This window comes from Melampsora larici-populina (genome assembly GCF_000204055.1).
Source record: "Melampsora larici-populina 98AG31 unplaced genomic scaffold MELLAscaffold_74, whole genome shotgun sequence".
NCBI lineage: Eukaryota > Fungi > Basidiomycota > Pucciniomycetes > Pucciniales > Melampsoraceae > Melampsora > Melampsora laricis-populina.
Window position 1 is genome coordinate 125252 of NW_006768838.1, and position 26882 is coordinate 152133.

Below are 26882 nucleotides of genomic sequence, written 5' to 3' on the forward strand. Positions count from 1 at the left end.
TCAATCACTTCGAGCTGCGCCAAGCTGACCCAAAGCCTCACCACCATCAGCAGCAAAACACCCACTACTAGATGACTAGCCTGAGCCTCCACACTGCTGTACCTCAAACACTGCTCACTTGCTTTGTCCTGGGAAATCACCTCCCTGACTCCTCATGGACAGCAACCGCCTTCACCTCGTAGATCTGATTCTACAGTATCTTTTCACCTGTCAATGAAGCTAACTTTCCTACTTTACACAAGGATATCATTGCTCCTCTTGTAAGGAAGTTTTTAGGTACCACCCATTTGACAAACAGTGTACCTCTCAATAGCCTTCTTGGGACCAGTAGCAAAAATAGGGCATACAGGAGTGGTTGCAAGAATGAGTGCATCGCAATCAAACTACGCACGTTTTACGGTGATACAACTCTGATCGTTGATGTACAACACTTATTTTCAAGATACGAGATCTCCAGAAACGCAATCTCTTTCTTTTTTCTCTTCATCTTTCTATGGTTTACATTTATAACCATGGCATCCAAGATGGATGCATACTATATAATTTTGGTAAATTTGTAGCTGTATTGATCAATTCTGTTACATTCTGGCAAACGGGTTGTGGGTTATGTGGATCAATCTGAAGCAGAAAGAGAGGATGATTCAATATGTGTATTGAGTTTAGTTGTCCATATAAGGGATAGGTATAAGGGAGTTCACATACCGTCATTCTTTCCATTTCACAACTCAATACGTGCGCTCGCTTAATCACGCTTTGTAAATTTTGTTTCACGGTGATCATCAATCGAGGATCATCAGGAGCTAATTTAATTTGTCTCATCGTATTCCAGGCTACAATCTCATCACGGACAAAGATTGATAACCGGTGTTCAAGTTCCTCCTGAAAATGCATTGGGCAGCCCGCCTGATTAGAATATTCGATAGACAAGATAATCGAAGATATTGTCCCTTACGTGATCATCTGTCAAGGCGTGTCCAATCGCTATGATGCTTCAGCCTTGGATATTCGGTCTTGTTAAAAATCGTTGAATGTTTGGAGTAAACCGAGATGGGACTGGGTCAGGATTGGAGAATTTGGCTTTGTCTTTCAATAATGCTACAAAACGTAGAAAAATCATCAGAAAACCCTGCATGGTTGTCCAATCTCATTGCATGAATGTTTATACGTACTGGGACACATATGTGTGATGTGAATTTGACCGGAAGATTGATTGAAGTAGATACGGTTCGGTGTCCGCTCGCTCATATCAAAGACGTAAGTCATGAAGACAAAACTTGCAAATTCGATGGTTGCCCGTTTTTGGAAATACCAAAGGTCCCCTACAGTCCTCATACTTCGTGACATGTACCATGGAAGTGGCAGTATCAATCGTTATTTTAGTTCAAATATAAAACGTTATACTGGGTCTCAGAATACTGACGTTCTTCATGATCGACAATCCGGTATCAGTTTGGCAGAGATTTCATCTGCTATCTCCAATGTGGTGGCAGTCAAATCCTAGACCAGAAAAGTTAACGAGTTTGAGATATTAGCGAAGCGTAGATAATGCAAAATTTTATAAAGAAAGCCACTCACATCCACTCGATCGTATGCCAACGATCTCATCCGCTCAACATAGGCTACGATTGGATCATCTTTAGCAAAGCCAGCTTCAGTACAATGTTCTTTATCAGATATCTTGAAGACTACAATGAGCTAGATCACTTTCCACAATCCAAACATTTGCAGCAAATGGGACCACCAACGGAATGGTGAAAGATATATCACGACTTCGACTTGCTGTTTGACGTGACAGAGGGCTAAATTCAAACCAGAGATCATCATCGTCAACGATATAGCTCGATAAGCTGATCCGCGACAATGAATTCTCACCAATTATTATTCAGCATACGGAAACACTGCATAACCCTTTCTTCCCTGCGACTCGCTCTTGGCAACGGTACTTGTATGATGAAAGTGTGTTTACTGGCGTCGTGTCCAATCATAGTGATCTGTCAATGCCATACGTCCTTGTGTTTCTGAGCACCATATCTAGTTGAAAACCGGAGGATCTTCACGAAGTGGTTGTTGTTATCCTCTTTGTATCGCTGAAAGCAAGGAAACACTGGCGTGTTAGCAACATCCGGCACAAGTTGATACACCGTAGACAATCTACCTTGATATATTATCCAGGTACTTCAATCTCATCAAAGTTCTCATATTGAAACTCAAACATCCAATGACTCGCGTTCTCAGGCGCCGATTTACGGAATTTCCTATCAAGATTGATCTCATACTTATTTCTCCATTCTTGCGATTGATATACATACGTTGGAATTGTCAAATTACATTAGATAAACTCGCGATGGAACATAGGCTATGAAGTAAGGTAATCTTTGTTAGCAGTCTCTCAGAAGTGAGGGAGAAACAAGGCTGACTTGTCAGGGCATCTTTGCTAAATTTTCCGATGATTTGGCCAATAAAGCTTTGATTTTCCCGCCAGGTATTGATAACATGTTTCAGATCAGCTGATCGGGAATCTAGGTTCTGACTAGTGGTTGTCTGTAAACTGGTAAAGATTTGAGCGGCCTCTTGAAGCTCGACAAATTGTTGAAGATTGCATCAATGGTATATGTGCTTTGGTCACAATTTCTGGGAGTTGGTACTATTGATGAAGCGCCAGCTGAACTGCCTCGGCACAGAGACGTGTGAATTACGCTTTTCCCTCATCGAGTGTCACACCAGTATGATTCTTCATTAACGTAAGATATGCTTGAAGCGTATTTTTTCGAATACTTTGTCCAGGTGAAGAATTGAGTGCCAGTTTTACGTTCGCATGCTCCGTATCCCAATCAGGTCGTCGCCATTGGCATTCAAGCAGGAGTTTGCTATTGTGTTCTGCTCTTGCTAACTCGCTCAAAAAGTCCCACTGCAAAGATTGTAAGACTATCAACCTTTGGTAATCAAAGGGGATCCACGCACAAGAGCATCCAAATCAATATAGGAAACTTTGATCGACTCACCTGTTGCATTTTTTTAACACATAGAACCCAATGATCCTCCCACAAACTGGATTCGTCTTTGCCCAATGTGATCAAATCTGAACGTGCTCTATCTTGTATACTGGTATTTAAATGAAACATAAGTGATTCAAGAATATAACCAATATGAGCAATTGTACAAGGGACTGATGGCTTGATATAGTAACAGTTGCTTACAGCTTGTTCAGCAAGTGTCCATTCTCCGATTTGCTTTGTTTCGACGCAAAGAGCTTTCCGTCGCCATTCTGAACCACGTCAATCAGTAGAGATAGCCAATCATGTCATCAGTCCTACACTATGCCTGAAAGAGGTAAATAAATGTTGACTTACGACCATGAAAATATCTGTCTCCCCCAATTCGGTGTACAATTGAGCTAGCACGTCACTCACTATCTCCTGAGTCACTTCATCGTCCACTAACTCTTCTGACATCTCTTGAAGATGCTCAATAGCAATGAGCCACGCTGAATACGTGTTGGCGAGATACCTAACAAGATGAGGTGGAAGAATTGGCGTAGGAGTACAAGCACGTACATCGCCAAGTAAGATCTGCACAACGTTAGATCTTCTATCAACAGGTTTGATTAGAAATTCTTTGGAAAGCAGAGTGACTAAGAAACGAGAGATATCAGCTTGTTCTTGTTTTGAGAAGGTGGTGCAACTGGCTTGGAAAAGTGAGATCCATATCTATTCTGTCTCAATTGTATCTGCATAGAGAATTGGTTTGGCCTTCGTAATGATGTCTTTCAGCTTGATTGACTTGGCCCACTTCAAAAATCAAGACTCAGACCCGGTTGGTAAAGGTAATCGACCTGGTAAGAGAGCTGGTTGATCCGCATCAATGACACCCATGAACAAATCAGTAGCATGATGCATCCAATTGACCTCAGCGAGCGGTTCCCAATTCTGAAATCTGACCATATAATGCAATATGAAAAATGGCTCTCGTCGAAGGCTGTTATCAGACTTCCATAAATTTCGTCCTTGTGATCGCATCACGACTACGGCAGCCGAGCAAAAACGCAGGTTCGAGACGGACAGTAAATTCGGAACAGGCAAAGCTTGGAGACACTAGATATCCAGAATGAGTTGAAGGTATTTGTTCAATAAGTCCTCATCCCCCTTCATATCATAGCTCATCGTTTTTAACAGCATAGTAGCTTTCTCTTTGGCCGTGGGTAAAGCGTCCTTGTTTTCAATCCATCGACGTTGCAGACAAAGTAAATATCTACACAACCCCACACTAGGTGATTTCTCCACCAACTGAACCAATCCACTTGACAGCCACCTGCACTGTTCATTCAAGTTCGCCACTTGAGTCTTCATCCAATCGCAAAGACGCTCCAGTAAGAATCTGATTTGTTCAACAATTTGATGAGCACTATCAGTTTGTGCGACTGTCAGATGCTCTCGTATTGTGCTTGTAAAGACCCGAACTATATCAGGAATGAAGGTATCGAGTTTTGCTGGATTAGGTTGATCTCAAGCTTTGATGAGAGCCAATGCGTGTTTTCTAGCGTGCGTGTCTCCGTCTCGTTGAAACCGTTTTTGATAATGCGAGTTGCCGATTGTTTGAAGTTTGCTACGTCATTTTCGACCTGTTGTCCCTGTTCAGTGCGCTCTTTACTCTCTTCATTTTCAGCACTCAATCTTCGATTGGTAAAACACTAAACAATTGATGTAAGAGATTGCGCTGCGTCTTGAGAACATCAGGTTGTTTAGCTAATGTCTGCATGATTGATAGATTGTTTGGAAGCCATTCAGTACGCTTGTTTTTGTCACAATATTGAGGATCTCGGCTGTGTTACAGTGATTCATCACTGTTGTATCAGTGAATTCACTCGTCAATATTCTTTGAAAGAAATTCGATTTCACTTCAACTTCAGGCCGACTTCAGTCAACATAATTTTATCAATGTCAAAGATTTTGATACAAGTGAGTTTCTTGAGGCAGGTTCGTTTGTCACAGTGATTATTCTAAACAGAATAGTGATAATAGCGTCTCGGATTGGGTAAGGCACCACATATGCCCCAGGTCCTTGATCGGACCCAGCTATGAATGGGGCCGCAGAGCCGGAGTGGTTGCAGCTTTCGATATCGAAGTCGGATCGGCCATACGAGTGTCTTCATCTTTGACCAATAACGCTTCAGCTCGTTGTTGTACCCATTGTATGATCACCTCGACCATATCGACCACTAATGCATGTGTTTCTACATTGGCAGAACCACTGACTGCCATCCTTTGCATTGCAGCAGGCACAAACATGTCTCGATCATTGTAAAACGGTTCAGGCTATCTTACAGTTGTGAAATAAACATTTGTCAACACAGCAATGTTCTGTCGTTCTTCAATAGAAGTCTTGCGGATGAGTCGAACCCATTCAGTAGGGTTATCCTTATACCGTCTTGGGAGAGCCGGCAAGAGGATATCCAATGCTTTGCAAACTAAATGCTTGGCTTCACCGGTTTGAAGTTTGAGTAAACCAAGCAAGATTTGACTGACAATCTTCATGGGAGAGTCAAAAGCGTCGAAAAACCTAGCAATCAAGATGTAAGCAGCGTTGGTCACCATCTGGTCATCTTTGCCACTCACATCTTTGCCACTCAAAAATTGCCATCCAAACTTGATAACTTCTTGTCGTTGTTCGCCCACCAGATGATGTCGATATTCAAGAATCGAGTTAGCCATTTGCAGCATTTCAATATGATCTATCGTCAGTGACAAAGGTCTTGCCGGTGAAATTAGGAAGAAATGGACTCCAGATGACGCGATGGACCTTGGTGATATACTCGGCGTCTACAATCGATGCTTCTTTCTTACCTCGGGTAAACGCGAGTAGAAGCATTGGATTAATTGCATGTCGTAAGATAGCAGTTTTGTGAGCGGGGGTAACGTCGCCTTTGTGCAAGATATCTAAGAATCGATTCGCGGCTGCTGTCTTGTATGGTAAGTCCGAGCTGGTCAAAACGGTTTCGTGGTAAAAACTGGTAATATAGCAATATTTGATCGATCTATCGCCACCAAGTATGTCAGCCATATAGAACAAAAACTCAATGTTTGCTATAGGTTTAATCTTGATACAGGACATCATAATTTCCAATCATTTGAGTTGTTCGTGCATCAGTAATTGTGCCTGAGAGCCTCGACTTCCTAGCCTCTGATACCCATCGCTGACTGATTGAATGTACAATATCCACGGAATTCCCCGTAAAGTCTAGTTCTTTAATTGCCAATTGCTGTAAAATGGTAGTAGCATGGTAACCGCATGGATCATCGCGGGCAAAAATCTGTTGGGCCCGAATCTGGGAGCGTATTCAATATCAACGACATTTCCAAGTCCAAATCGTTTATCAGAGGCGAAAGGATCTCGTGACCGGCACATTTTCGAGGCCAAGAGTGGTCGTAGCAAGAAGAGCTGGCCTTCACACACAGAGTACGCTTCGCTAGCAACATCACTTCGTCTCGGGGAGGTGGGGATTTCTTGGGTCTCTCAAAGAGCTCCTTGAGAACTTCCAGTGTGAACTGAGAGGCGGACGAAAAATGTTGCTTATCAATAGCAGCAGTGAGGTTGTCTAACAATGCATCCATAACCACGTCCGTGAGCGTCAGTGAGTACCTCATTCGTTCGAAGTGAGGCCCAGAGACATATTACCATATTTCGGTCGTGAAGATATGCTCGAAGAGAAGTGACAGGTGCTGTCGTGCATCGTCAGCGATGTCTGCTACGCGAGTTGCCTTGAATAAGCCCCCGAAACAGGCTCGTAAGACTGAATAATACTGGCCTGGTTCATTGCATTGACAAGCCAAGCTTAATGACTCCATGATGAGCTCACTAAGGTGGGGTGGCAATATCAACTCATCATCTTGAAACGATGTGACAGCCATAAAGCATGTCTTGAAAAGTCGGACCATAACCCCAGATTATCTGTCTCTCCCAAGCTCATCCAAGTGGTTCATGAAATACCTGAGAGTGATACATACGAATGAATGTTTTAGTCAATACTGAGTTCGCAAGTAGGTATTGAGGGAAGGCCATGAAATCGGTGTTATTTCGGAGTTCATTGACGGTAGCTTTGATGTTGAGTTCAACAATTTCGGTTAAAAGGATGATATGAATTTGAGTAAAGATATGAATGGAGGTGTCAACTATCTCTTTGACCTCCTTCAATTCACGTTGATAATCATATGTAGTAAGGCATTGTAGGCCCGCAATCAAGAACTGGCCCAAGAGTGCAGCATTGGGTAGCGGAGCCTTCATCTTCTTCAAATTATTGACGATAACGGTGGAACTGGTGATGCAAACCCGAATGATGGTCCGTCGAGATTGCAAAATTGCTTGATATATGCACAAGTCATTTCCAATTCCCGCCATTTGTGGGAGCGATCAGTCATACTTCTTCAGGTATCTGTATTCATATAAGATGGAAAGAAAGAGATGAATACCTTTGGATTGTTCTGGCGACGGCTCGACAATAGGCATAAGACACCGCGGCATTTTGCTCCTTTCAATCATCATTCGGTCCAAATCAGTTCGTTCCCTATTGTTCAGCGATGACAGTGCTCGATCATAATCCGTTATATCCGCCACATCTAGATTGTCCTTCCGTTTGCCCTTGTCTGCCATCTTCATGAGCACGTCCTTGGATGTCAAGTTGACCAGTTGTTGCTGACGTCGTGAAATCGAGGTTGCCAACTGACCTGTACGGGTTTCGGCCATTGCCTCTAGTTTTCGGACAAAGCACTCAGTTAACCATTTACATATTTAACTAGCTTCCTGTGGTTCGAATCTATGTGAGCCAACATATTCGACTAGAGTTAAGATCGCTTTGCTGGCCATCGCTTGTGTGGTACTCGTAGTAGTAGGATCGTGGACGACGTTCATGAAGTCTATCAACACTGAATTGATTTGAACTGGCTTGAGGTCATCTTTGGTGTGCTGAACAAGTTCGGCGATGGTGCTGTATACCAGATGTCGTAGTGGTGCTGTATACCAGATGTTGCAGTGGTGCTGTATACCAGATGTCGTAGGCTCTCAAAGAGGTAACACCAGTTCTTATGAAGATGCGATGATCAAATAAGCCGTTCAGGTACGGTAGAAAGTAAGACCGGGTTTCATTCCCGAGAATATGACGGGCTGCGATGATAAGTTCGCGACGAGAAGGTGATGATTCTGGTGGGATGTTCTTCAACATTCTAATTACAATCACCGGGATATCAGGCGCGAACGGTTGGACGACTGGTGGTTGCGCCCTCAAAACATATGCTATGAACGACATGATCTAATTAACGAATCACAAATTAGTTAGCATTGAACAGAATGATAGATCATGAGATTCCACACCCTGACCTGTGCGACGACCAGATCATTGTAAGGAGTACGTTTCCCGGCTTTGATGATTGCCGGAGCAATACCAACAAACGTACCCTGCCCACCTTCGGCAATGATTTCGTGCCATTGTACTTGTGGCAAAGGTGAAGTTTTGATAAACTAAAGTAGATCAGAAGTGAGAAGTAGCAATCAAAAACACTGCTATTGCGTTATATGAATCGGATTCTACAAGACTTACTTTGAAGATGACTGGCAAAAAGCTTGCCAGACTATTTTGAACCATAATCTTGTAGGTTTGCAGAAGGAAAACTACCGCAAATGGACATTCCTGTAGTGCTTTGAAATATTTCATTCCTGGTATCACTCTGATGAAATTTATTCGGGGTTCATGCGTCCAGGAGCATTTGGCGTCCCGAACACTGCCCTCGTCATCGAATTTGCCTTTGTACCTTTGATCATGCTTTTGAAAGTAGAGACCTCAGTGGTCGCAGCTGGTCCCGAATCAGATGGGGATAATGGACATCCATCCAATTGGGTTCAATGCAATTTGAAATCACCGAATATCTCCTCACAAGTTGGTGCCGCCATGTTGTACATTTCAATGATCGTGTTGAAAAAAGGCGTGGTAGTTGGCTCGAGGATGGTCTTGAAGGATCGATATAGATCAACACCAAGTTTGAAGCAGGTGTTGGCTGATTTGGCATTATCTGATCGGCTAAGCTGAATCAACAAGCTCATTACAGATAACGCGTGAGGTTTCATATGTTCATGCATTGGCATGCGAGCTAGTGTATCAAGCAGAAGGTAACGAAATTTCTATTCATGGCCGCAATTTCGACGAATTACATGATATGAAGGAAAATTGACTTGGGCATACATAATCCCAAGTAGTGTTAACAAATGCAGGTTCGGTGTGTGTGAGAATTCCGACTGCAGCAGTGACGACGACCTCGAGATGTTTGCTAAGTTCCTTGTCTCTCTGGTGAAAGCTGATCGTCTCATGTAGCTCAATCGCCAGATGAATCTTGGTCTTCATATCTAGGACATAAATTCAACAAACTTGTCACTGTGAGGCTCTTTCAAGGAAAGTTGAGACGACATACCACCCGTGGGGTCTTTGAGCTTGAGAGCCAATGCCTCGAGTTCAGTCGGTCTGTAAACCAAGGTGGGAGTTTCAATGCTGGTTGCATTCGCGTTTCCTGAACCAGTATTCGGCCTACATTGGTGACCAGAATTACACGGCCCAGCATGCGAGTCTTCAGAAGATTGTCAATTAACCATATTGAAGAATGATGTAGCGTTCTCCTGGTACTCCTTGCCGGGACGCGTAAATGCTGGCGTTGCTTTGTGTTTGGGTGAACCACGCTCAAGGTTGGTATTGAGAACCGATCGAATCAGCGTGATAGGGAGTTGAATTTGAAGAGAAGACTTGTGGTGTTGATTGATATTGCGTTCAATCTACATGATGTCAATACTAATGAGAGAGCGTGCTAAATCTCAGGATTTCAAGTTCTTGACTCTCTTTCCTTTCCACTTTGGTTTGAATTTGATCAACAAGGCAGTTCCAAGGTAAACTAGAACGTCATTCATTTCCTCAACCTCAAGAAGTTGATATAAAGATGAGATCGAATGAGAATATCGAAACCGTGGTGATTGTTGATGAGTGGTGTTACAAAATACAACTTTCTCAATCTGATTGAACTTCAAAAATAAGTGTGAATATGCTCAGAACTCAAATGTCACCGTTAAGGATCGATTCAGCAACAAACCTGATACTCACCCAAGTCCATGCTTGACAATTTGTTTCATTTCTTTATTCCTGGAACCAGTCAAGTCACGTTTTGAAGAATCATGTTTTGGATGTTCACTTGAATCGAAATATCGGAGCAAACTTTCATCAACAAACTTGTCTATCAACCTTTGAGAGGTTTTGACAGTTTCTTTACGTGCATGCACAAAGACCATCACTTGATGATTTTCTTTAACTGGAGTCGAAACCTACGAGGGGCCTAGTTAGTCTAACAAGGGGGAATAGAAATACAAAGGAGAACAACCTTTTCGAACGCAGCTAAATCCAAATTGGTTGTAGACACACTAGAAGTTGTTTTACTTCTTCCTCCAATAGATTGTTGTTCTAATGGAACAAGACAAAAGCTTGAATTAAACTCAATTTGAAATAGAGCAAACCTGATTGAATTGACTCTTAAGAAGTCGGGTACATGTATATAATTCAAGTAGCTGAAATTCCAACTATCCAAATCAAGGACTGTGACGATGCAACCTGCAATGGATTGTACAAGAGTATTGGTGATGAAGTTTGAAAAGTGATGAGATAAAAAAGTGAGTAGTAGTAAGATAATCTTACTTGTTGTAACGTCCGGGCTGCGATAGTCATCACTTCAGCGCGATGGTCGTATAAGAGATACACTTCATCAGTTATCAATACCCTAACTTTCTGATAATTGGTTTTGGAAAAGGGGTACATAGAATGAAAATGACAAAAGAAGAAGTACTGATGGGTGTCGAGAGATATGAAAATACTAACAGACACAAGATCATTCTCGCCAGAGGTTTTCCTTGTCACTACGTCCCACTCCTCGGCAGCCTTGGTGAGTTGCATATCACCTTGATTTCAAAACTCGGGCTTGCAATCAGTCAGAGTCGCTATTATCAAGCGCATCAAGTGATAAAAACTTACCCGTCAACTCTTTGATTACCAAACCTGAATGAGTATGGGTAGGCCGAAATCTCCAAAACTGAAAGGAAACACGTCATTGGTGATTCAAATCGATAATTGTTGTGTGGGACTCGACACAGATGTATCAAGGTAGAATCGCAAGTGATGAAACCACTCCAAGCGCGTAACAGACCCAACTCCATCCATAATCGAAAGGCGAATCACATCATGTTGATGTGCCTACTTGGTGATCAAGCGTTCACGGTTTCGTCGCATCACCAAGGAGCACGAAAGCAAGGAGATTCAACGTTTGCATGATGATCCTAAGCGCTTTATCCGATCATCCTCTGCAGCGTGCCGTCCACAATCTGTGCCCAGATAATCTGAACAGCGAGAACCACCATTTGAGCCGGGATGAGCTCTATCCAGTTTCCGAAGTTTTGCCGACTTGTTGTTCCTTGAATCCCGAGCCAGACGGATGATGTACAATATGTATCCATGATTTGTATTGATAACGTTCTTGTCCGGATGATCGAGTTGTAGGCGTTGTGACCGCAGAGGCAACATTCTCTGAGCAGGGCCCTGGGTGGTCTCATCTTGTGGGGAATTCGTGTTGGATACGCTTTGAAGTTTTGGAACTTGACATGCTTGGTCCTGTTTGTTTCTAGAACTAGACTGGGGTGGTATCGGGATGAATTCTTGGGTATTTGTATCTTAACATAAGTGTGCTCCACTTGTTTCAAATGACTTCCTAAGATAGATGGGTTTCGTGTTGGTTTTTTTCGGATATTGATTGGCGATCATACAGATAGCAAGTCCTGTGTTAAAAAAGCGGGATGGAGTGACGGGTGATTGGAAACAATTCCTAAGATAGATGGGTTTCATGTTGATTTTTCCGGATATTGATTGGTGATTGTGATGGATAGCAAGTCCTTTTTTGAAAAAGCATGATGGAGCCTGAAAAGATGTTGAAGAGTGTCCACACCATCAGTTTTGCTTGTCCAGTTGTAGATGCCCTACTTTTCTTAATTGAATCTGGCCTAGACCGATCTAACTTAACAAAGTCCCTCGATGCCTCGACAGCTGTCATTCAACGAGTTGAATCCGCATGTCTCGCTAGCTTAACAACAAGCCCACTGTGCCAGGTGATTTTTCTCGGACTCGTCCGCCCCTGGCACAGGGGGCTTGCACATTAAACGACAATTGTTGCGTGACTAATAGCCACCTTTTGGTGGGTGTTTTTTCACTTCGCTTTTACACCACGACCCACAAATGCATTTTCTTCAAAAAAACAGTCAGATGAGCTCTGTCGAGTTATGAAGGAAATGGCCTCTTCAGAATCTCGACAGAGCTCATGATCGTGTTGATTCATTGAGGCTGCTTATTTTGAGATTTGAAATTTCAACCGCTAAGATTGTTATGTGTACCCTTAAAAAGGCTCGAGAGATGGTCAATTGACTCCCTTAAACAAACTTATTACTCGTTTTCCAGCTCAATTCTTGTGAGCTGGCACTTTTGATTCTCTTTTTTTTTCTAATAGAAGTTATGTACAAGATGCTGAACTCATACCAGCCAGTTTCAGAAACAACATCAAAGTAATGTTGAATGAGATAGGATGGGTTGCATCCAAAAGTGACCCAAATTTCACTTTTTGGGGCTATTGGTCACGCCAGAGATGTCGTTTAATGTGCAAGTCCCTCGTGCCTCGGCTTCGGGTTACCGTGAGCTTTTGCACGATTGGACTTGGGTTAAGTTAGCATGTCTCGGCATGAGGGACTTACCCCCAAGGTCATGTTTTTGGCCTGAAGGCTTAGGCTCTTTTTGGTGGGGACAATCTTCTTTTCCTCCTTTCGGCGAGCACACCGAGGATTTTCTGCCAACCGCTCAGCCACATATGCGCTCGCTCTGCCTACACATCTTACAACTGAAAGCATCCCTGAACGTTGGTTCCTCGCTGAGCTACATCAAATTGCATTTGTGTAATTTTGACATGTAGCTCGACTAAGGTCGAGGACTTCTTTGGTTCTATAGTGAGCAGTCCCCTGACATAGTCGAGCTACATGTGGAAATTACAAAAATTCAAATGTATGTAGCTCAGTGAAGAACGAGGGGAATTTGATGAGTCCACCGGTACGATATGGAGCAAGACTCAGCGCACATCTGTGTGCACGGTTGGCAGAAAATCTTCGGTGTGCTCACGGAAAAGAGGAAAACAAGATGCCCTCCACCAAGAAGGGCCTAAGCCTTCAGGCCAAAAAGCAGACATTAGGGGTAAGTCCCTCATGCTGAGACATGCGGATTCAACTAGTTTGAATGACAGCTGTCGAGGCATCGAGGGACTTTGTTAAGTTAGTAGACCGATACGCATATGTAGTCTAAATCAAACTGGTATTTTCTGTTGTTGCGCTAAGCCCTTCTCTACATTTTCTTTTTAAACCAACTCAGGGTGTATTTGATTACAGACTAAGAAGATGACAGGTTAATTGACACACTTGATTCTTGTTTGTAGAGATGGATACAGTCTAACCCGCGCTAATGCATAATTTGGGGAGACTCACTTTCCTATGCAATTAGACGGGTTATGCTTTTTGACCTACACCCCCAAAATGCATAAAAATATGCATTTAGATTTTGGGGTGTATTGCATAGAATTATGCATTAGTACGGTTATTGTATTACCCCACCCATATGGGACAAGAGAGGGTGAAGGTGGGAAAACTTCAGTAAGAAAGTGTTTAATTTTGAGGACATTTGTTGTCTATTTAGTACGATATGTACAGAAAGAAACAAAAACAATTGTTTTCAAGAACATGCTTTATCAAGTACAATGTGTTACAAAAAACAGTCAACAAACAATAACTTTTGAGGACTTGTGCTTATTTGGTACGACATGTACAAAAAGAAAGAAATTGAAGTTTTTTTGAAGGCTATCGATAATCAAGTGTTAGATATAGTCACACGTTGGAAGAAATCAGTTATTGCCACTTGTTTTTTGTTACCAAAAAACAGCTCGGACTCAAGCATCTCGGCATACTTCTGCAAAGAGTTGTCCAATTTGAGACCAGAAGCTGTACCAGTGCCCTCTATGTGAGCTAATTCCTTGTTTTCAGTAGCAGACATGATGAAAAAAGATGCAAATTGATCTAAGGGAGCCGAAGATCGTGTGAGGTGGGTGATATCACTTTGCTGATCATTCCAAAGCACAACTGCTGTTGCTTTTTGTCAGTATCACCACCACATCACTGGGTTTGACCTATGCAATACCGCTTCCAAGATATAATTTTTTTTGCTTTGACCCTATGCATCATGCAATATGCAATTAAAATCTTGTTTTGGCCCGCACCAGCGTGGTGGAGACCAAAACCTATGCATTTTGGCTGGATATGCATATGCGCGGGTATACAACAGCGCGGGTTAGACTGTATTAAAATTTGTGTCAAACAGTTAGAGCATCCGCACTCGTTTGCGGTTGTTAATTTGGTCACGTGCGGTAACAAACACAACATTAAGTAAAAAGTTACTTAACTCAACCAAATTTCGCACTCGTTTGCATTAGCAGCGCTGTAACTTTTATAACTTTACAGATAGTGCATGTACTCCGCACCGGTCGTGCAGTAAGGTAAAGTTTTAATTTTTTGAGTACACATCACCTGCTTTCATGGCCAGTTTTCATGTGATAGAGGCACTGTTCTCTTCTTTGCACTAAGATACTAATACTCCATCTACACATGAAGACCCGATATCATCCTGTTCATCTACTCGATCGATAGATCTTAATTTAAAATTACAAATTTAACATGAGTTTGTTCAGATCTTAATACATGAATTCCAATTAAAAAACAAAGGCTTTACTACATCGAGAAAGCTTTTAATGAGTCTGAATACACATAATGATCTTGTAAAAGATTTAAAGATTTAAAACTAGGAAATAAAAATCCAAACTTCAATTTTTAATTTGTATCACTTGATCCTAAAAGTCCTCCAATGATTGGTCTTTTAATGTTGATTTTCTTAAATATTGACCTCTACATAGCTATATGAATCTAGACATCGTTCATTTTCATCTGAATGGTTTGGAGTCGAGTTCAAGATGGTTGATTGACTTATTTCAATTGAAGACATCGATCGGTGTCGAACGTTCTCGAGTTGATTCATGCAACTGTAAGGCTTGGAATTCATCGTGTGTGAGTGGTGAAAAGGAGATATTGGTTGTTGACTTTGGTGTTGGAGGTCTGGTTGAGTTGCCGGGAACAAGTCGTGATGTGTGATACCGCATGCGTTAGCCAATTGGTAAATTTCCCGATTCGCTAACGCAAAATGACCGAAAATTAACTACCGCGGGGCTAATTTTTCACCGGTGTGGAAAAGACCCCGCGTTTGCGGTAAATTTAACCTTACCGCACCCGACTTACCGCACGAGTGCGGATGCTCTTAGAGTGGTAGCGTGGAGTATGATTCTTGTAGGCGTATATGATGTCTGGTGCAATACTTAGGCTACGTTTGGCTGGGGTTAATTAATTTAATGTGCCTTAAAGTCGAGTGCATTTTGTTGCCACAAAATGCATTAATTCGATTTTTCTCCTTTTTTTGAATTTTTGTAACTAATGTACCTGATAATGCAATTCATGTTTGGCTGAAGTTGATCAGATTTGATCAACTTCAATCATCATTACCTTTCTTGACCACCATTTCAAACTTAACTCCTTCATCTCAAAAACCATGTCAGACTCTGACTTCTCATCTGACGAAGATCAATGGACCTCCTCGTCCTCGTCATCGTCAGCTTCCTCAGACAGCGATGAAGAACTGATGGAGCTCCTCATCGGTGCTGCTCGTGATCGTATTGAACTAGCAAATCGCCCCAAAATTCCGTGTCGAACATTGGCACTTACAGGCGCTATGTATGCGCGTGAGGTTTACGAAGGGAGCCCAGTACGCTTCCGAGAATTATGCCGAATGAACAAAGTGGCGTTTAATGGCCTAGTGAGACATCTTCAAGGAGACCTCAAGGATACCAAACATGTCACTGTCATGGAACAAGTGATGATATTTCTTTTTGTGGTTGGAAATGCTGGGTCAAACGCTCTCGCCTCGGAGAGGTTTCAACATTCTGGAGAAACAATCTCACGATATTACAATAAGGTCCTTTTGGCTCTTGAGAATCTAGAATCTCGATTGATCATCCAGCCGAATCCAGGAGCTCCAATTCCACAATCTATCAGTAGCACTCCAGTCCTTTATCCCTGGTCTCAAGGATGTGTCGGAGCTATCGACGGAACCCATATTCAGGCAATTGTTCCAGAGGCCAACCAGGCTCCTTATCGTAATCACAAAGGCACCTTCAGCCAAAACGTGCTGGCAGCTTGCGACTTTGATGGAAGCTTTACCTTCATCCTTGCAGGATTTGAAGGTAGAGCACATGATAGCCGGGTTCTTCAGGTAGCCCGTCAAGACGGACGCTTCCTAGTTCCACCAGGTACGTCAATTTTCTTGAAGAACTCTTTGTCAGAAACTTTCTAACAAAAATTTACATATATAGGTAGATACTACCTTGCCGATGCTGGATTTTCCAACCAAGAAGGCTTCTTGGCTCCTTACCGAGGTATCCGCTATCACCTCAAGCAGTGGAGCTTGGGTAATCGGCGCCCTTGAGACTACAAAGAACTCTTTAATTTACGACATTCCGGTATGCGTAACGTGATTGAGCGTGTTTTCGGAGTCTTGAAGATTCGATTCAACACCCTGGTACACATGCGAAGGTTTCCTGTCCCAAGACAAGGGGCACTGGTTGTGGCTTTAGCAGTACTTCACAACATCATCCGGCAAAGTGGTGAAGACTTTTTTTTTGAAGAGTTTGATCGACAAGAAAGAGAACGTCAACTTACCTGGGACGAGGCTCAAGTGGTGGCTTACCGTGCACCAACAGCTGCTGAGAGGGCCAATGCTAGTGAAGATCGTGATACTTTAGCTATGGCCATGTGGCTTGATTACCTATTGCATCCTCATCGTGTTTAGGGAAACTTGTACAGTTTATTCACTAAAACTCATAGTTTGTATTTGCAAAGAGAGATAAAATGTATCATATATACTAATGTTTGTATCACAAGAACTTTTGTAACACAGTATTTTAATAAAGATAACTTTTGATCACAACAACTTTTGACTATTGAAAGCGATAACTTTTGAAAACGATAACTTTTGAAAACGATAACTTTTGAAAACAATAACTTTCCAAGGTTGAAGAGTTGAGGATTGATTTCCCTTGATGAATACCTGTCTTCTGAAAGATTGATAAATTTGAAGCAAGAATGTGTCATCAGTAAGACAAGCTTTCAAAAAGGGATACATCAAAAGCGTTGAGACAATACCTTCATAAGCTTACAGTTCATTCCTTCTTCTTCTTGAGTTCATCAAGCTTTTCTTTCAACCACTTAAAACAGAGATCGTCTTCTAATTCCATAAAGAATTCAGCATCTTCCTCATTTCTTAAGATTTTAGCTGCAGCCATACGATCAGAGTCTTCTGGAAAATTCTGTTTACTAGCTTCTTTGAAGCGCGCCATAGCTGAAGGTTGATATCGTTGAGGAGGTGGAGGGTGAAGGGCCTCCCTTTTGATCCGTGCTGCTTCAACAAGGGCTTCAGCTCGAGCATCAGCTTGAGCATCTTTTCTATTCTCTTTTTCAATTAGAGCTTGAGACTTGAGTGCTGAATTCTCTGTAATTTGCTTGAGTGAAGTCGCTAGATTTACAGGTGGCTTATAAGAGCCACTCGGCTTAGATGATGATGCAGATGTGGGTATGAGGTTGGGAACATGATTAGATGAAGTGAATGGTTTCTTTGAAGTCGAAGCTGCAGAGCGATCAGCCTTTGAGGTCTCTACTGGATTGGATGTATTAGGGTGAATTGCTGGTTTAGAGGTGATGGATGAGTTGGAAGGTCTTGGTGGGAGTGGAGGTGGGAGTGGGCAATTGACATCCTTGACTCCAGGGGGGTCATCTGTGATGGAGTAGTGAAGAATGGAAGTAGTGAGCTTTTGAAGTCAAGTATGAAGAGAAACACACTTACCTGCTAAGTCAATGACTGTTCCTTCCTCACCTCTTTCAACAGGCTCATCTTCACTGTTGTCGAGTGCCTCCTCAGAGGCTGTTAGTGAATACTTGCGTTTCAATTTCTGCGTACTAGTTCCTGTTCGATTAGCACCAGCAATCGGAGTAGAACCTAAAAGATAGTGCATTGGTTCGAAGTACTGAAATCCATGATCCTTGAAGATCTGGGATCCTGGGTGTCCCTTTAACAGATTGTGAGATTAATCAATGGTGGTTGCTGAGAGAGATTGAGTTGAGATGACCTACACGGATCCAACCATTCCAGAACTCTGCATCTCCCTCAACATTCTGTTTTGCTTCATTCCAGCCCAAACCCGATCCTTCTTTGAGATCACGCATGAGACCATATTGACGCTTGAGCTGTGAAAGAGCAAGACAAACTAATCAGTCAATGTAGATGGTTTCAGAAGTGATAGAGAAAGACTTGAGATAGCTTACAGTAGCAAAATGGTTTTTGATTTGAGCGATACTGAGATCAAGTTCATATGTATCATTTAAATCTGTTCGAGCTTTGCCCCAAACCGATGGCGGAAAATTGTTATCAGATTGATCATTGTCTTGATTACCATCTAGAAGTGAGTCAAGTAGTGTGCGTGTTTGGATTTCAGTCCATTTGGCTTGAGGCTTGGGAGCTTGGGAGCTCGACTTGGGTGGTTGACCCATTGATTGAATGATTTATGTCCAGTTTGAGTTTTGAATCTGGAAGGTGAAATGTAGGAGTCAATTTGTGAATGCAAATTTGTTCAGTATTTTGGGGGTCAAGGATATCGATTGGGAGGAAACCAGTTTGAGGGAAATAGAAATGAAATTGGACACGGTGGGATGGGCTTGAATCTTATCAATCCCCATCCCAAAACCATAAGGTTAACCGTGAGGAGCTGGGGAGGTGGCAGCCTGAATCTTATCAGTGCGCTCTGATTTCCCAGCTTGAGGGATAGACTGCTGGATTAAAGAAATGGAAGGAGGGGAGATGAAAAGATCTCCTTTAATTACCCTTGAGTGAAATCGAAATGTGAAGTGTAGAAAGGAAATCGAGTGTTGAAAGGGTTGAATTGAAGGTGAAAGGTTTGGATGGGTTGAATCGAAGGGAAGTGGTGAAAGGGTTGAATCGATGAGAAGAGTGGTGAGATTTGAAAAAAAAAGACAAGTACAAATTTAGCGAAGGGAGGACCGATGGACGGGTCAAGAGGTAAATTTGGTTGGGGGATCAAGGCGATTTAATGGATTAATGCACCTTTTGAGCAAAATAATCGACTGTCGAGTCGATTATTTTTGAGTGCATTATTGGTGCATTTTGGGCAGTTTAAGTCAATTAAAAATTTGCATTAAATCCCAGCCAAAGCACTTTTTTTTTAATGCACATTAAATTCGAAATTTAATGTAATTTTGGATTTAAGGTACATTAAAATGCACCAGCCAAACGTAGCCTTATTCTTTGTTGTTAATCAACAGATATGCATTTATCAAATGTCACCAACCTGAATCGGCATGTAGGATTTGGTTTTGGGGAATATCCTTCACTCTATGAATTTAGGACTGTCATAAAGGATGCATTTTCAATTCAGGTACCAGAGTTCGCTTGAAAGTTGTGATACATACGTACATGCCTTTCAGTTCAGCCATGAATTTTGTGGGTGCTATTGGTGACATAGGATAGGATGCGATCAAAGTTCAACATTAACAAGGATGAGATAAACACAATGGTAGGTCCGAGAATGGAGAAGTCTCAAAAGAAGTGGTAAAAAGGATGAGATTCAACATAGGAAAAGATGTGCAGTATTGCAACCAGAGGAGAACATGGGTCGTTAATCGTTACAGTGAAATATCTTTGATACCGCGTTGGTTTCCACACGCAAGAATTGAATGTGTCGAAGAGTTGACTGGAGTTCTCTGTTCCTTCAAACACTAGTAGACTGCTGTGTTTATTCATATTCACCTCTTTCCGTCTTCTATTGTCCTTACCTTCCTTCTATATGAGTTGATTGGTGATATATTATTTGAGGAGGTCGTGCTATTGCTAAATCCTTTGTGAAAGAAGGGGGTCAAGAGTCTCAACCACACGGTTCACAGAGGAAGCTTGCCTTTTTCATGAGGCATCTTTGGAGACTATCTTGAGTCAGCATCAGTATTGAATCCCTATCATACATGCACATCAATGCAATACCACAACACACACATGGTGAAGTCTAAAAATGGAAGTAGAGCTCATAATTGAAAAATACAAAGCCAAAATTAAATGTACTTCAAGACTTCACAGCAGTATAAATTGACATTGTTGCCAATTCAAAGTTTTTTGGGCACTTGATTAATGTCCCGTGGAGTTTTGTAGTATCGGTGAAGAAGAGTTATTGACCAGATCATCGAAAGGCAATAAGCTGATTCCTATACAACAAGCGAAATTTGAGTGAGAACTTGCAAGTATCCATGTAATAAAATCGGTGAAAAGACAATCTTTCACGTTCAAAATGATCTCCTCGCGCTATCTGTATTTCAGTGAGCAATTCAAGCAATTTATCAAGCGTCTTGAGGATTCAACGGACATCCAACAGGTAAGGAGACTTGAAGACCTGTTTCATGATTCGAAAGTATTTGGTGTTGATGTGTGTAAAACGGTTGGTCTTATTTGTGAGTAGATGTTTTATATATACATTTCCTGAGATATCGAGGTTTTTATTTGAGCGGGTGGATTTGCTTTGCAAGTGATGAGTAGGTCCCAACTTTTCAGATGTCCTGAAAATAATATATCAGGAGGTTGTAAGATGAAGTTGATGCCTCAGACTTTTTGTTGTGGATTTCGACATGATCTCAAAGTGAGTAAATAATTCAGTTGTCGGAAGCTTTTCTCTCTCGCCACTGCTAAGATGTTTTGTCAAATACCTGAAGCACATTTTAGATGTCAATGGTGGGTAAGGCCATTGGGTTGGATAGGCCCTAGGTGAAGTAGTGCACAGAGAGCTCAATCCGAGTAATGAAGCTTTGTTGGGTAATTTTCAAGTATCTCGCTTAGTCAAACGGGGACCGAGAAAAAAGACCAAACTGCAAAGAAGGATCAAACTACGACAAAAGCAAGACATGATTGGCACCCAGCAAAGCAAAAATTGCAGCCATAACAAACAATTTAGAAATGTACCAATTCATCTTGAAACTCATTTTTAGCATACTATGATTTCAATCCGTATTTCATCGTCAATAGGAATGAATGCAATAGTTTCTTCGAGATCACATTTGAGGATTTCTTCACAAGGTGTGTGGGGTGTAGTGTCCATACCGCCATGTAACGGTGAGAAATTGTAGCTCACTAATAGCTATGATGCATCAAGGTCTGATTGTATAAGGCATTGTAAAGTATCCAGTGTACCTTGACTCATGAGATCCCAATCTACAGGCAACCGTGTAATGATGATTCTGACCACCTCCTTCAGCAAATGCTATTGAAAATAATCAAAAAAAATTGCTACATATAAAGTAAGAAGAACAGAAAAAGGATTGATATAACTCACATTTGATTGGAACAGCAGTACCAATTTCACAAGTCGCAACACGAGATAATCCTTCATGATTTTCATTCATCATTGTAAGCTGTTGAGAAACAGAAATTGCACCACCTGTATTATAAACAAAGGTTAGTATGTATGAACAAGAAGATGATTTGGAATGAATTTATAGCAAACATGATTCACCAAAATTTGTAATCAATGAGTTACCTCCATGAGTTACCTCCAAATTTGCCAATATAGTTTGTTTAAAATGATATAAAATCAAATGTTCTATAAAATAAAAGTGATTTAACAAAAAAAGCAAAGATATTAATTATTTACCTGTACCCATTACGATGCAAGTCTTTGATCTTTTAGTCCTAAATTTTTCACATCTTCTATATCTAATTTGTGTCCTTCCTGGGATCCACATACGTTTTAAGGAGAATTCATTGAAGTTATTATTTGTTCTACTCATTACTCTATATAATCCATCTACAACAGAAGGCAATCTAGTACTCCAATCTTCAGCTCAGTTAATAACATCAATCAATAGTTCATGGTTAAAAGCTTGATGTAGTTTAAGTGTAATACATACAAGTTGTTGAGGAAGATGAATCTGATTGGCTTAGATGTTTAAGTCCATTTTTTAAACTCTTTTGCTAAAACTCAATTATGATTCTCGAATTGAAATTGTTAGAAATCTTCCATGTGGCATGCTTTGTCTAGATTTTGAAAATACTTCCGAGTCTCTTTTGTGAATCTGATAAACACATCTATCTTTTGCATTGGAATCTAGATGAAATCAAAAGTCCGAGGGACTTTCATGTGATTTGCCGATAGCTGAAAATGATTTAATGATTTTTACTGTCCCGTTAGGTCTTGCTGATTGATCTTTTTGTGCTTCGATTATTTTACGTTCACTAGTGAGATGATGAGGAAGGCCAGAGAGACCACCAAGAAGAGTTTTGTACATTGAGACATGAATACGACTCGTTGCCCTTATTGTCGCCTCTCGGAATGTGGATTGATCTGATGTTGAGAAAATTTCAAAGTGTTTAAATCAAAGCTTCTCCAGGCGAGATACTTCTTTCTCAGGACTATGCTGCACAATGGATGAGTTGTTGATCCCAGTACTCATATTACCCACTTCTGGATCGGCAGAGGTAGAGCTGCTTGTCAGCCTGATGAGAAGTGAAGACCACAACGTGAGTAAGCTCCGCCGGATTGGGCCCATTTACATTAACAGCCGAGCAACCACCAGCCCCAGCAGCATCTGAAGTGAGAGGGTATATTCTCTATGTATATATATTCGCCAAACGGTGCACCCACCACAGACTGCGGATCAAGTCTAGTGTTGAATGATAAATCAGAATCAGATTGCCATACTGATAAAAAACAATGGAGAAAAACATGACTACATACCCTGCGACTTTGGTCCAACCTGGACTGCGATACAAGATAGTAGACAAGATGATAACTTCAGGGATAGCAACTTCAGCCGAGGTAGTCTCTGTGCGAGCAAGATGGATTGCTGTATTGAAATCTTGATATAAGTTTTCTTATCGACCGTGATCTAATTATTGTCCTTGACTTTGTGCCAAAGATGAAGAAGTGAGTTCGGCGCAGTCTTCAGACTAATATGCGCAGGAGACTCAGTTAGTTTCTTGCCATCATCATCCATAACCAATACGATATATATTTTTGTTCGGTGCTTTCACTAAGCCATCTCTTGACATAGATGTTCTTGGTTTGATTGTCACTGGCTGTTCTGCTCAGGTCTTGGTTGCAAAAAGAAAAATCCGTTTTAGAAAAGAAAAAAGTGGGTTAAGTTTGGTTTTGTTCATAAAAAACTACTTACCGTACCAAACACGATGAGGCCAATCCAAGTTCACATCCCAACTTCTTCTAATGTGTTGAAATCAATATAGGACTTCGACGCAAGCATGCGACTTCGATGCCAATGCACCAAAAAGGGTATCCATCATCTCAGTAACAATCAAACTGATTTCTAGTAAGTTGGCCATAGCAGTGGAACTATAGAACATCTCATCACTAAATACGACAGGTCCGGATGATCTTGTCATTTCTTGAATGGTATTGCTTTGATCTTGTTGAAATGGTGGTGAATGTCTTCTGACGGAGACCACATGCATTGACAACTGCGATCTAGGCTGTGATGGAGACCTAGAAGTATGTCAGATTGATTCTGAATAATGTGTCGAAACACTTACACTAAGACTACCACCTGCACCTGAACGCATAGGTGATTCCACATGTCTAACAAGAGCCACCTCAAGACTGGTTAGTCTCTTGTTTGTCCGTGCTCGACGAAGTGTCCATTGAGTTATGCTTAAAGTTTCACTTTTGTCTGCAGGAGTCTGTGATAAGCCACTCAAGTTTTGATCAGAGGTTTCATCGAACTGGTCGACCTGAGGTTCAACGGGTGTACGTTGGGTATGGTCCTGTAGTTTACAAACTTTGATAGAGGTGGATCGAATTGGGCTAACAACACACTTATCACTGGTGCTCGAAATATTTCGAATTTGTTGAGTGATGCTACTTGAAATTGTTTTAGGTCCGATAAAGGAGTGGCGAATACGAGAGGATGATGGAGGATGAACTTGAAATGTCAAATCCCTGCGTGGAGCGCGTGCCGTTGATGAACACCTGCGTGGGGGGTACTCTGCTGGATTGTGGGGTACTGCGCCGGCCAAATTCCAAACAAGTGGCGGGAGTGATGTTGTGTCCGCCGATGATGGAGGAGAAATAAAGAATTCTGAAGAGGAGGCCTTAGTTGGAAATTCGGTCAAAGATGCTTGAATGAAGCGAGGTTGAAGTTGATCAAGTTGTGAAGGTGGATGAGGTATTGTGACAGAAGATGTTTGGTTCCGAAATTGGGTGATGGCGTCTTGAATGCGATTAAGTGGAGTCGATAGATCTTCGGCAAAGGCGAAAAAGTAATCACCGGGTACAGCAATTGCGTTGGAAATATTGCTACCCATTGTGTCTGAAGGGGTGGTGACTGTCAAGGCATCAGGAAATGGTTGAGATGATTGTTGATAAGGAGTGTTGTTGGTAGTTGAGTCGCGTCTCTCAATCCATTCGCTTGTCTTGATACGGACTGTCTCAACAAACCGCAATGACTGACATTGTTCAACCTCTTCAATGGTCTCCAGAGGAATTTCAATTTTGAAGTTTTCACCCAAATCTTGACAGGTAAAGACGATTCGTTTGAGAGACTCGATCCATTCTTGCCTTTGCTGACTATCCGTTGAAAAGGTACAAGCCTTATTGGAGACCGCTAATCTGAATTGATGAAGATTCTTCGCATTTGAGAATCTTGGCTCAAATGTTGTACAGTAGCGTGATTCAAGTTGACTGGTAGAAAAATAAGGTTCATAACTCGAAAAATACCAAAATAAAATTGAATCCTTGGGAACAAATTAGCAAGGGTACCTGATGTTCTTTCATTCTACTTCTCCTTATTCTGTTCGTTTTAGATAAGCATGAAAGCAAAGATACCTTGTGATAATCATGCTCATGTTGGCTGATTGAAGAGACGGAATCGGGGTGTGTCGTGAGTGTATGGAAATCTGAATTGAGTTACATCGAGGGAAGCCAGAATGAAGCCAGACTAACAGTTTAAATGCGGATGAAGTGTGAGCAAAGAAGTGTAGATAGAAGTGTCGGTTTGGAGGCGGATTAAAACTGTCTGTTCAAGTAATTGTCTGCCGATTTTATTGAGAAGGAATGTGATTGAAATTTGTTTCTGAGACTGGAGAAGTGCCTTCCTTCAAGACATATCGCGAGCTCCAAAGATCGAGGGGGGCATCAGTCGGTTCAACAATCGTGTCATCCTGAACGCTACTGGCGGGTTTTCTTGTGGCGGAAGTCTTTTTAACCGGCTGTGTGAAGCTTTTCTACTCGATTCAGGCTTGGCCTTGGTCTCTGGGGCACGTATAGCAGTAAAGAAGATACATGGTCCCTTTGTAAGATGAATAGAGCTAAGCAAAGCAAGCAAAATTGAGTCAGGGATCAAAGGGAAGAAATTAGCATTGTCTAGTTTTCACTCACTTGGGATCATCACCCGCTTCCCAATCTGATCCACAGTTTGGCGACGATAGCAACATGATGTGGTTCTCAAGTCTACGGCCTTTCTAGAACGAAATTGGCGCAAGATGCAAGCCGGAGCGGGCCAACTTCTAGAAGCAGACAAGTTGGCCTATTTCAGGGTATTTTCAGTGAAATGAACTAGCTATGGACCAATATACATCAATTCTCGTAGGTAGATCTTCAAGACCTTTGTGCCTCCGTTGACCAGCGTTTCCACAAAATGTGGCTAACCGAGCTTTGATCATCGTGTGTCCTCTAGGTAACCATGCAGCAGTCCGAGTCGGACCCCAAGGTTGTTGAAGAAGATCAGGCCACCCAAGTACATGTGTGTCACGCTGACGCTCTAGAATGGCGATACGTGCGAAGCGACAATTTACAGCTGGGGTTGATGAAGAAGATAGTCAATTTCTGAGAGGTCTTGGTGGTCCAGTATTGCCAAGTTGGAGGCCAAAGTATGTAAATGCTAACCCCATTTGAAATGAACCAACCATGGCTCATCGGTTGCCTCGCCACACATCCAACAAATTGTCCTATCTGGCTCCGATTCAACAGGATCGTGAAAGTGTCCCGCCGAAGCGAGGATATCAGGAGTAAGACTGAATGACTCAGGATGAGGCCACCAAAGGGCTTTCGAGGATGGTCTTCTTGCACTTAAATGTCATCGCTCGAGCGGAATGTGAGCAGATCTCTGGACGATTCACAGGCCGATCTACGAGGTCCGTCTTGATGTTGCAAGCTTTTTGATTCTGGTTCATCGCTTGTCAATGATGGTGATCCACAGGGGTGATTGAGAGTATAAGGACTTCGTAATCGAGGTGCCGGTATTCATGAAGCTTCTCCCGAACGTGGTGGTCCTAGTTGCATTGTAGAAGTGATATTTTCAATGGCTACGCTATGGCGATTTGTTGAAGGCGAGTTTGAAGCTGGTTCTCCAGGGATTGGCGCTGTCAGTAAGACTGAAGCTTACAATGATGCGAAAACAAAATGAAGAAGTCTGGATGAAAATCAAGTAGGTAAAAGAACAAAGATATATAAATAACCACTACACATCCAGCCTCATCCAGCCAACTTCCGAAATCTAGGAACAGCTGGTAATTACATTTGCGCTTGGATCATTCAATTTCTAAAAGCCCATGTTTCTGTCCAGTGATGGTTATT

At 41.9% G+C, this 26882-nt stretch overlaps 4 protein-coding genes across 4 annotated transcripts; all 4 read right to left on the reverse strand.

Moving 5' to 3' along the window:
• Positions 1–504: 504 nt before the first annotated feature.
• On the reverse strand, positions 505–4016 carry MELLADRAFT_112932 (uncharacterized protein; the record flags this gene model as incomplete). The annotated part of the gene is made up of 9 exons (XM_007417542.1): positions 505–618; positions 703–903; positions 1576–1695; positions 2007–2155; positions 2418–2548; positions 2697–2908; positions 3003–3230; positions 3351–3681; positions 3811–4016. The coding sequence occupies 9 exons, from the start codon at positions 4014–4016 to the stop codon at positions 505–507; spliced, it is 1692 nt and encodes a 563-aa protein (XP_007417604.1).
• Positions 4017–5072: 1056 nt separating this feature from the next.
• MELLADRAFT_94851 (uncharacterized protein) lies at positions 5073–6057 on the reverse strand (the record flags this gene model as incomplete). Its single annotated transcript, XM_007417509.1, has 3 exons — positions 5073–5312; positions 5397–5728; positions 5778–6057. 3 exons carry the CDS (start codon positions 6055–6057, stop codon positions 5073–5075), a joined length of 852 nt encoding a protein of 283 aa, XP_007417571.1.
• A 233-nt stretch (positions 6058–6290) lies between these two features.
• On the reverse strand, positions 6291–11622 carry MELLADRAFT_94852 (uncharacterized protein; the record flags this gene model as incomplete). Its single annotated transcript, XM_007417510.1, has 19 exons — positions 6291–6636; positions 6712–6883; positions 7002–7355; positions 7464–7742; positions 7788–7946; positions 7987–8299; positions 8368–8508; positions 8588–8826; positions 8922–9165; positions 9227–9387; positions 9453–9565; positions 9628–9714; positions 10130–10347; positions 10404–10630; positions 10715–10731; positions 10899–10974; positions 11048–11097; positions 11220–11266; positions 11392–11622. The coding sequence occupies 19 exons, from the start codon at positions 11620–11622 to the stop codon at positions 6291–6293; spliced, it is 3474 nt and encodes a 1157-aa protein (XP_007417572.1).
• An 11908-nt stretch (positions 11623–23530) lies between these two features.
• Positions 23531–26553, reverse strand: MELLADRAFT_94853 (uncharacterized protein; the record flags this gene model as incomplete). The annotated part of the gene is made up of 9 exons (XM_007417511.1): positions 23531–23782; positions 23843–24989; positions 25251–25319; positions 25412–25615; positions 25686–25764; positions 25864–26103; positions 26193–26374; positions 26419–26481; positions 26528–26553. The coding sequence occupies 9 exons, from the start codon at positions 26551–26553 to the stop codon at positions 23531–23533; spliced, it is 2262 nt and encodes a 753-aa protein (XP_007417573.1).
• Between the last annotated feature and the right edge of the window lie 329 nt (positions 26554–26882).